Raw genomic sequence first — 13,806 nt, 5'->3', positions numbered from 1 at the left:
TCTCAAAATAAAATTATATTAATTCAGTTTTGCCTCTTGGGTTACACTCTCCTGCTTCTTAGAGAAAGGTTCACTCAAAGCATCCCATGTATCGATACTCCTTATCCTCTTTTACATAAATGCTTGTCCTTCAACTTGTGTGCCTCAAGACTGCTGCTCACAATTAAAGCTAAGCAGGAAAAGCAGGATATCTGCAGAGCCTTTCAAGTAACCATTCCCCAGCTGTGCTTGTCCAATAAGTCTCTGAAGACACTTGCATTGATTCCACTGGCACTTCACAAGCCTCACACAAGGTGAAGTGAAACACAAAACTTCTGGGCCTCATGAACCAGCTCCCCAGAGAGAACAGCGCCCGAGGATTGGCACAAACCCAAAAGCAGGAGGACAAAATCCCTGAGCCTGCTGGCACCTTTGCTCCTGAAGTCTGCCATGCAGTTAATATTCATCACCTTATTGGGTTCTTGGCAATTTATACTTAAGTGGTCAACAAAATCCCCATGCTGGAACTTAAAATTGATAGGTTATAAGGCTCTTAATTATAAAATCTAAAAAAGTCAAGTAAAACTTAGCATGGGGAAAGAGCATATTTAAAGTAACTGTTTTGTGACTTCAGTAGGAAATTGCATGCTTTTTATTACAGTGTTTTCATTCATATTTAATGGTTTATGCAAGCTGTTCTTACACAAAGGACCACTAACTCTGTTAAAGATGGATCTCAGCTTCCTGAAGCCTGAAGATCACCAGCTGAGAGGTGATCTGTTAAGCCTGTCATTCCATCAGGCTATGAACACATCACAGAGCTGCAGCTGAGCCAACAGAATGTTATCTTCCTTTCCAAAATTGTAAGGAGAAATTATTCACTCCATTTTTAGCTCTTTTTCTAACCAATTTAACTTTTTTCACAGAATGATGGATTTTTGACTATTTTATTAAAAGTATTTCTCTGATTTGAGTTATATTTAATAAGATGTTTCTTATTAAACCTTATTAATATTGCAATTACCAACAAATTCTTAACAAAAAAAAATCTGATTTAAAATTTACTTTCATCTACATGAAAAAGTTAGTAACTCTACCCTAAAATCACATATAAAATACTATTCCTCAAGATTATATGGTCACATAACCTTTATGTTATGTTTCATTAAATACCAATGGAATACTAAAACATCATTATGTAGGTTTTAAGATCCATAGCAGTTGGAAAAGAGAAAAAATTAAACCTTCTTATAATTTCAAATGAAATTGGCAAGTATAAGAGGAACCCAGTCCAAAACCCAGTGGTGGAGGTCATGGGAGTCTTCCCATTAACTTCCATGTTCTTTGGACTAAGGAAACAAGATAAATCTCAGCAATTGAAAGGAAGAGAAGGTAAAACTTACCCATGAATTCAATTCCTAAATGGTCTGCTATACTCATGAAAGCATGTAAAAGAAAAAGAGAAAAGAAACAGAAATGTTAGAAACAGAGTAAAATACAAATTGATCTTGATATGGCAGTGCTGCAGAACATGTGGGGTCAGGGCCCACTGTGTGGGTGCAGGTCCAAAACAAAGGCACAGCTCTGACCCCCAAAGGCAATCCTAAGGGGGAATTTAGGGCACTCGGCTCTCACATGAAGAGATGTGCATTTGGGGTAGGAAACGAATGCCTTTATATTTGACTTTATGTTCAAGGCAGCTACCTAAAGGCATTTCATTTTCCCATCCTCCTGGAACTCCTCTCTCAACCTGCTCACCACTGTCCTTAGTTAGACAAGGTTGGTTCTTTCCTTTTCTCTGACAGGGACCAAAACCTGAACAGATGAATGGAAGGCTTTCACTGAGTTTGGCAGCTCTCACCTGAGCACAGCAGCCACAGTTGCACCCAACGTGACTCCTGCCTGCTCTCTGCTGCACAACAAAATCCAACAGCAGCCCAGGGAAGCCACCTTCCCAACCTGGCCATCAACAGACAGCATGCAATAATTTCAAGACATCTCAAAGTGAAGCAAAAATCTTAACGCTTTTAGAATATTGATTTAATTACCACACGGACTTCTAAACATTTCAGGGCTCTTTTTTTACATAATGAATTAGAGTCCTCTAAGAGCTACATAGCAAAGCTAAAAGATTTTCCAGCATAACCCAAAAGTTAGTTCAAACACTTCATTTTACTGCCAACTCTGGTACCTGCGATGAGATAATGGAATATTTGGGTGTCTGTTGAAAATGCTGGGAATTCTTCACCTTTTGCACCCTTTCAATCCACCCAGAGGAAGGCACCGAGCATCAGCTTGCTCAGTTCACTTAGCATACAAATCCATAGAATAGCTGATAAACTCCACATTTTATTTTCATGCACTTCAAAAGCAAAGAACACAAGATGATGGTATATGGCATAAATACCTTGTTAGCATGGTGTTAGGGAAGGCACATTATGCAAGTTTAGTGACAAACAAATCTTTCCTTTTGAAAATACATAACCCAAAACCATACATATATGGACTTCACATAATGATCTGTATTCTTGCACTCACATACAAATATCATGTACAAACATCCCTAGTACATTTGACAGGAATTTAAATTTTAATGAGAATGGAATTCCTATAAAAGCATGAGATATATCAAAAGTGCATCAAACATATATTTACAGAGATTTGTAGCTTTTCCCCCCTAATTTTCTGTACCTGGGAAATCTGCAAACGCTATCTACATGCAATTCACACCTTTGATTCCTTCTGTAAATCAAACCAAAATGCAGTTGAAAATTCCTTACTTTAAAAACAGATAGCAGAGACCAAAGCACCATAATCTGGTCTCTAAGGAACTAAAGATATTGACACATGGAGGAAGATCATATAGTATCATCTTATGTCTATGTAGAACAACTGAAAAAAAATTTCTTCTTTCCTAACTTGGCTATACACCTTCTCTACTGGTTCTCCAACTGCAACCTACAATTCTCACTTTGAGTTCACTAACATGGTTAAAAACCACTTCCTCAAAAAATAGATACAAAAAATACCTTTCCTTTAAAACGATGAAAAAAGGCATTTCAGTTCATATTTGAGTGGCTTATACTTAGGTGAGAATCAAGGATATATGAAGCCTTCCTGGGAAACATGTTCAGCTGGAAAGTGTGGAAACATGTCAGGTGATTTATTTTTAATATCTCATGTGCACACAACTTCAGCAACCAGCACACTGTATACTGCTCACAAAGCTGATTTCCCCAGATTACGATAAAAGGATGTCCAGTGGGATAAACCTTTACAATAAAATATCCAATCTGCCAATCAAGCAGTAGTTCAGCAAGCCCTGTGAGCGGCTCTTTGGGAACAGAAAGCAAGGAAATGGTAACTCTGGCAGATCAGCACACCCTGGCACTGGTTGTGACCATCACTGCCCCTTGGTGACCAGGCACCAGTGAATGCTCTCTCTGGCACTGCTGTGGTGCAAATCAGCGACTGTGCAGGCTCCAGCTTTAGAAAGGCTTTGTCCCCTCTTACCAACAGCAAGAAACTCTCCCAGCAGGTCTGGTGGGGGATGTGAGCTGTTGTGGTGACCTGAGACTGAACCAAACACTGAAATGTGAAGTACTGACCCTGCAATTCATGGTGTGACAAAGAACTGCTCTATTGCTGTGCAGCCCTGGTGATGAACAGCCTGCACAGCACTTCCCTGGACACAGCAAGTGCAATGCCAACTAATTCACTGTCAGCAAATGGACTCTGGTAGAAAAAAAAATGCATATGAGAGCTATAAATGTGCTGAAGCGTGGGTGCTGCTCCACAAGATGGGGTCATTAACCAAATAATGTGACTGTATTTTACTTTTGTTATTGTGGTTTCTTCTTTCTTTCTGGTATTGCTATGTTCTTAGAAACTAATATATTTCTCAGATAGGAAGATTATTCACTTTTATTTTTTATTTTATCAGTATTTTTCCATTTTCACGTTGATGTGGGAAAAATACTGTGCCTTGTGGTCCTGGCACCATGGTAATGTGTTGCTAGTATGAAAGCCCTTTTAATTTAGACTGGCTAAAAGCAAACACACCTGTGAATACTTGATAATGAGGACAAGAGAAAATAAATTTGCAGTCACTAATGGATTAATTTATTAGTGCTCCACAAAACAACATACTGCCTTGTGTCTGGATTGTGGTTTGCTGCAGCTTTTTCCTTAGTCATATTAACACTATGAACAGAAATATAAGCTCAACATGTAAATCTAACTGAAAAATCATGGACATGAAAGTATCCATTATAAACCTCTACAGACATTTTTACCCTTTCTAAGGACAAGCTGACTTTGGCATAAAGACAGCTTTAGGAAATCAGAGCAACAGCAAAGTATTTTCCTCTGCAAATGAAATTTATCGCTTCAAATAAACTCATAAGAGTTGTTAAATTGTCCTTGGTAGATGACTGTCTTGACCACAAAATGCAACATGATAATGTGCTGGGAGCCACCTTGGGACAGCTCAAGTGCTCTGAACAGATTATCTGTCAGGAAGGAGCAGGACTAAATTCTACTTTTAATATTAGACCAATAAAACTTGGTCTGAAATAAAGGAAAATCCTGCCATTCATAAAGCAGCTCAACTGGGACACTGCCTAAAGATAAACTGCTGTTCTCTCATCCATTGTGCTTTATGATGTTTGGCAGCACATGGTTATCAGCCTATTTGTGTATCTAATGCAGCAAAAACCATAATCAGTTACTGATATATAAATATATATATATGAAACTATAGGTTTCTTTGAAGCATATTCTTTTTGGTGCTACATTTTGCATGTGAGCACACAGATAATGGGACAAGTGATTTGTCTATTCAGTAGGAAGGGTTCATTGCCTCTATATTCTCTCCTCACGGGCAAACTGACCAATGTTCTCAGAGTTTGGTTGTTTTGTTGGGCTTTTTTTTAATATCAAAAAGAAAAAACAACAGCATGTAATAATGTATTTTTAAATCTCAGTTATTAAAGAGCACAACATTTGATTTTACTGTTTGCTTCAGAGAGATTCTAATAATTAGTTTCTGTAATTAATTTACACAAAAGTACTCTTCAAAATGTTTGGTGGGGTTGGAAAATTGATTGAAGCTGTTCAGGGGAATCAGAGTCATAAAATCAAATTAATTCAACCACTGATTTTTAAAATATCTTCACTGAAACACATGGCAGAAATTTCCCTCTCTGAGACATTTAAAAATGGATCAAACTAAATCCTGAGAATGATCTTGAATCAGCTAATACCTGGACCTTCCTTTTACCCTTTCTGACAAACAGAACTACTAAAATTTTTCCAGATTAAAAATTTCCCTGGCAACAGGTAGGCTATTCACTACATGTTAACTGGTGTAATAGCAAGTATACAGAATATTTTGGTAATTTGCTCCATCTATGTCTAGACACAATAATGAAAATCCTACATCCATACATCCCTTACAAGATACTTGGTCTGTTTTTGATGAAATTATAAGTCGCAGTTAAAGGAATGATAACAACTTAGAAAGAAGGCAATAAATCTGTAGAAGGAATTTCACAATCTGCTAGATTCTCAGTGTAAACAATGAAATAACATTGACACTTCAAATCTGCATAGATGCAGTTAAGTCCTTGAAGTCCTCAATGTACAAAAGCAAATACTTAAAACAAAATGTAAAGCTTAATTGCTTTATCCATGTATTTGTAAAGAAAAAAAATACAAAGGAGGAAAAAAACCCTGGGTTTGCTGTGAGTATTTGTGTGGCTGTGGAAAGATTTATAACACAGCCTAGGAGGGGTCCATAGGATCCCCTCACCCACTATCAATTCCATAACCAAGGAAAACTTGAAAAACATCTATTAAAGCTTCTTGTTATACAAATTATACACAGTGCTGAATAATGGAACAAACTACTGATTTTCTTTTCCTGCGAATGACTAAAGCCTGTGGCTGTGATTTTCATCGCAGAAGTGGAAAGACTGTTTCAAGCTTCTGCAAATAAATAATAGCAATGCTCCCATGTTCAGGTTCCAGATTACTTGAAAACTCCAACTATTTACCTCACCTGCAGCATGCAGACTCAGAGGATTACACTTGTCTCTTTTCAATTAATTTTTAAGATCTTAAATTACCTCTGCAGCTAATAAAATAAGCTACTTCTCTTGGAGAAACTATGTTGGATATTAATGGAAAGGACTCAGTCTCACCAAGCAGCATAAGCAATCTGTACTGATACTCACAATACTGTAAATCAGTACTGATTAATTTTTACTACTATAGCTATAAATTCAGCAGAAGAAATAAACACGTCTAATTTCAAATCAGTGAGCAGCCTATTGATATTATATTTTTAAGCTTATTAAGCACCTGCAGAATGTATTTAAGAACTTTATCAGATTCAGGCCAAAATGTTTATCATCAGGTGTCAGACAAATGCAGCAGTTTTATTTCTCCCTGAATAACCCATTTTTTCAGCAATGAGATGAGGAAGCAGGTAGATATTAAATGCTGCTGCTGTATTGGGACATACTTTTACTGATTTTCTTAGCATTCATAAATCAACACAAGTATTCAACACATACAAGGACTTCAATTCATCCCAGAGTACCAGCAAATCAACAGGATGTCCACACCAAACACTTTGTCTCCACTCAGACAACTGGGAGATGCTTTCTTACTGTATTTGCTAAAAATGTAATCCTGTTTTCTATGAAAAGTGTCAAATGTAAATGAAGCTGCCTGATAGACGTCATAGCTGATGGTGACAAGATTATTTATGAGGTTTGCTCTAAATACATGTGGGAATGATAAACCTGTGTGATCACCGTCAGATCAGCCTCCCCCGGCACGCGGGCCTGCAGTAAACATTGCACATTTCAGTCTGGTTACTTGATTACTAACATCAGCATAAGCTACTATAACCAGTCAGTCTGATAAATACTCCCAGAAAAATCCCAAGGTTTCTCTGATATTATGCAGTTTTGACCGATCAGCAAACCCGTGTTAGCACTGCAATTGCAAAAAATGTAATTTTGTTTTTATGTTACCAAAGCCTCTCATATCTCCTGTAAAGTTTCTTTCACACCTCTGCCCTTCCTGGCTCCACACACCACATCCACTTTACATCCCCATCTAAAAGACCAACCCCACACATCAGGTTTTCTGATTGTGCCAAGGACCACACAAAAACAGAACACTGATGTAGCTGTGTGACCTACTTATACAACTCTGAATTCTTTTCCTGGGCTTGCACAGCAGATATGACAAGGACTGCACATTTGTCCCACAGTCTCAACTGCATGGCAGGTGACTGCAGCGCTGTCGCAACTGAGGAGCCACTGGGAGAACTGGGCTATGGATAAATACATTCTTCTACCCATCCGTGTCATTTCACTAACACAAGGGCTCCTGCAGAGCCCAGACTTGTCCTGCCTGAAATCCTGCTCCAGGTCTGCACAGCGGCATCATGCTGCCTCTGCACATGGACCTGCCTTTATCTGCAGGAATGCTGGAAATGGGTTTAAATGCATTTATCTACGTTGGGCTTAGATGTTCTCAGCCATTAAGCACTTCCACTGAATTTCAGTAGCATTTGGCATGATTGGTGGTGCAGAGTCCCTTGGAAATGCCAACCTCTACACCGGCAAAAATGGTTCTTTCCCAGCTATGTTGCTACAAGGTCTCATGAAGCTAAATAGGAGAGGGAAAGGGATACTGTCAAAACCCAAAAAGCACATTCATTACTTCCAAAACATGTGATCTGGAAAGTTTTTGGAACCAGGTGTATGAATTAGATTATTTATCTTGTCATAGGTGAAAAATATTTCACTTGACTGCAGTATTCTGTAGGTGAAAAAATCCTGTTCCGGTTAAATAACTGACACAAAATGTCTGTTAAAGTGGGATAAGCCTATGAGTTTCTTAGAAATTCCTATAGGGATTTTCACACTATTATTTCCAAATGGGTATTTGGTAATATGGGTCTGTAAAATATAACCAGCCTCACAGAAACATTAAATGGATTGCTAATAGCTCACTCATCTTATGAACATGTGACATTTAATAAACATTTTTCACGCTAAATGTTACTTTATTCCTTCCACAGATCATTAAGCTGTCCTTCACTTGCCTACTACAAGAAAATGTTTCAGATGCAATCCTGTTTACTGCTCTCTAAAGGCAGAGAAAATTCCGTAGGTTTTTGTCAATTTCTTAAAACTAATTACTTTCTTCAACTTCAGGATAAGGACTGTACATAATTTTGTGAAAAAAAAAAAAAAACCCAACCCACAGCCTTATTCCCTAATGTTTCAAGTAATTTAGTTCTACTGCCATCAAAAAACAAACAGGCAGAAGCAGAGTGCAGGTATTTACACCAAGATTTTAGAATATTAAGTGAAGGTCTGAGAAGCTGTGAACTGCACATCTCCAATGACAGGGATGCTGACATATTTATTGATATCCACACTTTGTTGCCTAGATAGCTGGTCTGAGATTTGCAGCAAAGACCTCGAGAGACTCAGAGATGTAGGACTCAGACCCTTTAGAAAGATGCTGGTTTTTGTGTATGATGATTTGGGAATCTACTTTTCTTTAGGAATCCAATTTTGACACTAACAACTATATTTGCTGTCCAGTTTCTTATGTTGCTTCATTTTAAATAACTTAGAAGGAGGAAAGAGAATTACTTAAGCTTACTCCAATTACTCCGCACATTTTTTTCCACATGTGGTCTAAGCTGTTGCATTACTGAGCCTCATTTCCAGCAGTTCTGTGCTACAGGCTCAGAAGACAATACAAGAGCATAACGTTTTCATCATAATTTTATCAATTTTTTATCAAATTTACTGTCTTATGGGAAAGTACTTCTGCATGCCAGGAGTCTCTCAACTCACCCTCCTGAACCATCACAAGTTTAACACCAAGACCTCCAATGCTCTTCCAAATTTACTGAGTCCTTTCTCTAGGAAACCACGAATGGAAGTGCCTTTGTGCCTCAGATCCAGCTGCAGATGAGCAACCCACAAGGGTGGGGTGCTTAAACGTGTTTGATCTGAAAGAGATTGTTCTCAGCTATGTAGATCTGCCCTATTTGGTTAGGAAAAAGAGCAGAATCACTTCTATTTGTTATTCCTTTTAATTTCACAGGGGTACATACTTGAAAGCTTTAATGACTATTCAGTGAGCTTTATCAGCAAACACAGCCTTTTGCCAACACCTCTTATGATTCAAGGGAGGAAACACAGAATGACAGTGCACAAAAATACTCCCATTACTGTGCAATTCTGCCATGCCTACAAAATGTATAGCAAGGAATTGACCTGGGCACATCTCTCTTTTTCTCAATGCTAAGCCCCTCTAACAATTTTATAACTCAACTATAGCATTGTGGTTTCTTTTGAAAAGCTGCTGCACATTTGCTTGTCATCACAGCGTGCAAGCCATGCACACAGACATCACAGCTGGCTCTGCATTCATGCTCTATGTGGTGTTAAACATTACAGAGACAAAAGTTCAGCTATGTATAAGTGCTGGAGAAACTACTTTTTTGGTTTCTTTTTGCTAACTGAAAAATTTCTATCAAGACACCTTGTGATTCTATAGAAACATTTTATTTAACGCTGGTGAGTAAACACAGACATATCAGGTGAATGTTTTGCCATAGAGTGTTTTCAGATTCATAAAAAGGCTCCTTGAAGGACAGACTGCTTCAGTACTCAAATTTGAATGCTCTCTCAAGTCCCCTACCAGGTGCCTTTGCCAAACTCAGTCCTTTGAGGTTGGTGCACTGTATGAGCAGTCCTAATCGAAATACACTGGCAATTGTCAGTTTGTTTATGACATCAAGCCTCCATCCGAAGATGGGAACAGAAGAGGTCTGTTTTCCTCTAAGCCAAAATGTTTTCTTGACATCTGAGGATGATTTGTTCAAGCTAATCAATAGCAAGGCAGGCCTGATGGGAAGCACTGTGACTTGGACAAAGCTCTGCGGGCTCAGAGCACTGTGTCAGAAATGACAGACTTTTCAGGTGAGATACTGAGATTTTTTTTGAGATGTGAAAGCTACAGAGCTGAGGTATCAAGGCACCAAGGAAATAATGTCTCTCCTACCTGGAGCTGTAAATGATGCCATTCTATTTGACCATGGATGTTGGCACACATATCCTGACAGCATCAGATCTATGTGTTTATGACCCACAGAGAGTGCAATAAATAATGTCCCATACCAGGCAGTCATGCAAATGCAATCATGGCTTTTTGCCATGCCTATCCTGCCTTGCTTATGGAAATACATTCTGCTTAGAAGTGATTAGCTAATAATGTAAACAACCAAGTAACAGCAAAAATGAATGGCAAGAAATTTTTTTCCTCAGAGTCTGGGCATCTTGTGTAATTTTAGATGCAAGCCGTGAATTTATGGCATCAGATATGGAGGAAACAATGGGAAAATTACTGAACTGCTTCTCTGTTTGAACACTGTTAAGGGTTCAAATCCTTTACTACCATGACTACATTAGAACATTAACTACTATAAATACCCATAACAAAGGTGGTTTGAAATCCTTAATGTTGGGCATGAACAATATGACTCATCCATGAGATTTAAATCAGACAGGGCTGTGATAACAAGAATCATTAGCAGCTATCACCAGCAATAAAAAACAGCCTATTGGAACAAAAGTGCATGATGTGCACACAACCCAGAATCACCTACAGTGAGCAGCAAAATGAAAGCTGCCGTTTGCCCTCATTTGTATATGGGGATGCACTGCAATTAATTGTTAGGAATGTAATGTGAGAATGGTGCCAAAGGGCCCCATATACAGAAATATTAAACTCCTGGAGTGTAACTGCTCTCTCAGAGCCATTCAAACAAATGAACTGCCTGTGCACAGAGCAGATGCAAGCCAGAACCACCAGGATGGAGCCTCGTGCTGGTGCCTGCAGCATAGGCAGTGACACCCAGGCCAGCTCACCATTGCTGCAGCACCCACACAGACCAGCATGGGGCAAAAAAGGAGCAAAAGGGGAAAATTCATTCTACCACCTTCATAAACACAAACTACTGTTTAATCTAGGCAAAGTGGCTTCGATGAATGTGCAACTTAGGACTTCACAGAAGACTGAAAGAGCTGCTACGTCCTGTCTCCCATGAGATGTCTTAGTAAAACCTGACCTTCAGATGATCAAAGGGCACTTGTTTTCTTCTTGTTTCATCTCCTTTCCACAAACTTTGAGGTGCCTCAAAGAATTTAATAGTTCCCAATAAATCTCAGAGAACATTCCCCCATCAAAGCTCTTTTCCCTTCCAGGTTTGAGACTCTTTATCTTACTCTGAATTAGATCTTAACAGTATTGAGGAATACAATGTTTCCTTTATAAGACCTTACTACTAGGGCATAAATTATTTTGACAAACAAAAGCAGGGCAAAAGGAAGGTCTGTATTCTTTTCCACTGGAACAAACTAGATGTGCCAGCAAGAAAATTAGTTTTGTAGGTTAGTCTAGAAAATGGTGATAAAATAAAATAATACAACCTGATTTGTAGATTTCTTTTTTTCTTTTTTTGTGGCTTGTTTCAAATCAGTAGGAATTTGCTCAGAACAAAGTTATGAGCTGCAGTCACATCTTTTAACTCCTATTAGGGCTATTCAATTTTTACAAACCATCAATGTAGAAAGAAGAGCTCTCCTTTCCTTTTCCATGCCTGGCTCCATCTCTGCACCTTCCTTCACAGTTGGAGCAAATCTCTAGGAAGCACTCCAAGCTATTTCTAGCAGAAGCACAGGATACTGTATTGAAAGATCTTCTCTTCTTAAGAAGTCAAAAAACCAAAGGTGTATGGGACCCAAAAAGAAGAAAATGCTTTCAAATTACAAGAGAAATAGACAATATATCAGCATTTCAGAAGGAAAACAAGAAATCCTGCTACCTATGGACATTTTTATTTTATTTTCCTTAGATGAAACTGCATTGTGAATTCATTCATTTCAGAATACAGTTACATTGACACTGAGGTGGGCTAAATGGACTTGCATTTTATCTGCCAACTTAGCCTGCTAGATTGAGGCAAAACTGGCAAGTGACCTCACAATTGACAAGACCATGGCTGCTGTGCTGGAGTCCTCCATGAAAAATCCCTATTTTCTACAATGGCATCATTACAGAGGAAATAGTCATAGAGGTGTGAAACACACTGTAATATGCACACAAAGATCAATATGTGAAGGGAAAAGAGACAAAGATACACTTCTGCTGGGATTTATACCTGAGGGCTGCAATTTCAGGTAGCAAATAAGATCAGCAGGAAAATTAACCTAAAGGATGGGGAAAAGGTTCCAAAGTTTAGCAGCACAATTTTCCAGTCTCTGCTCCAAACCCCACTGAAGCAGAATTGCTGCTGACCTGAGATGAAAACTATGGTTTCACAGCAAGATCTGGGAAACTGAGTGTGCTAAACAGAGTGTCATCAATTTATTTTTCCAAAATTTATTTTATTTTGCCTGGATATGGTTTCAAAATCAGGAAGCCCAGCTATCACCTCTTTTTTCTCCAGTTACACATCTGTTTTACTGTTTCACTGGTGGCAGGGTTGTGAAAGGGATACAAAGGTGTTATAATCAGCAAGAAAGACAAGTCCCCTTACAATGGCATGGAGATGCCAGGCAGCCTAAGGTTGGTGTTCAGTGAGTGGATTCTCCCTGCATCACTCCAACCAAGTTCATTAATCAGATTGCCAAGGTACTTTTGCCTTGGAACATGGCTGGGCCAGAAAACAGCAGAAAACAGTGCTCTAGAATATTCTACTGACCCAAATCCTCCCTTTTCCAGAATATTTAAAGAAAGAGAAATATTGCTTTTCCAAGGAGCTGCGAGGCTCTGGCATTATCTCTGTTGTCTGTATTTTGTGGGACTCTGGCTGCAGATCTTCCCACTCAGCTGCTCCACTCACCACATTTACCAGCAGCAGCCCTTTCCCCTAGAATGCTGTACAGAACAACCATCTCATCCTATTGCTTCCTCAGTCCATTAATTCAAATATGGTCTGAAATCAGCGTGAAACAAGGGACTGTACTGCTGCTTAAGATGACAACAGCAGCAGCTGCAGAAACAGGTATTTACATTTCTGAGCAGCTTTATAATGGATCAGTAAACACCCCAGCACCACTGAAAAAGCAAATTTCCTGCTTTACTATAAAACCATTACCTTTGCCTACTACGCAGATAAAAACAAAGGTTTTTCTCCAGACATGTTTGTGAAGAATTCAGTAGCTTGTAATATCAGAGGTATTCAAGCAGCAGCAACACTGTTCCCTCAAAGGAAAACAGTTGTCCATTGCAAACTGCTGTCCCCTCCTCTGTTCTGCAGCTGTGCACTTTCCAGAAAATTTTAAACTGAAAAAACAGCTGTCTCTATTTTTCATTTGCCAAATGCCTTCCCATTGAGGATTAGAGATTTTCTTCCCTTTAATAAAAGAGAAAAGAGAGCTTAACACATAATTAAAAACAAACTTAGGCACCTAACTACCTTTGTAAAAGATCTCAATGCCTTTACAGTTCTAAAAAAGTTAAAGTCACTTTCAAATTGGCAACCAGTCATCTCAGACTCATACCTCTTAAGTACTCTTGAAAATTTTATTTCTTTGGGGTAACATCTAGATGGTGGGGACAAGTGATTCCTGCTCCAAGCCTCACATTCACATGTTCAGCCAGGCTGCAGCAGGAACACCTGCACTCAGCTATTGGTGCATGGGAGAACAGCCACACATTAATTATCACAATCCTGCAACACCTCGTGCTCCTGCAGCTGGTTCTTCCCTGACACTGCTG

General features: G+C 38.9%; 1 protein-coding gene across 2 annotated transcripts in view; it reads right to left on the bottom strand.

Moving 5' to 3' along the window:
• Positions 1-13,806, bottom strand: part of NRG3 (neuregulin 3) — a 455,224-nt gene that overhangs the window by 60,555 nt on the left and 380,863 nt on the right. For both annotated transcript variants that reach the window (XM_054277416.1, XM_054277415.1), the window contains one exon: positions 1,383-1,409. In XM_054277416.1, the coding sequence (XP_054133391.1) occupies positions 1,383-1,409 (27 nt within the window). The remainder of the gene's footprint in view (positions 1-1,382; positions 1,410-13,806) is intronic.

The sequence above is a fragment of the Melozone crissalis genome, unplaced genomic scaffold (genome assembly GCF_028551555.1).
Source record: "Melozone crissalis strain CALT ecotype California unplaced genomic scaffold, PUWL_Pcris_2 ptg000019l_1, whole genome shotgun sequence".
Classification (NCBI taxonomy): Eukaryota; Metazoa; Chordata; class Aves; order Passeriformes; family Passerellidae; genus Melozone; species Melozone crissalis.
Note: the sequence above shows the minus strand (reverse complement) of the source record. Positions and strands in the feature narration are given on the sequence as shown.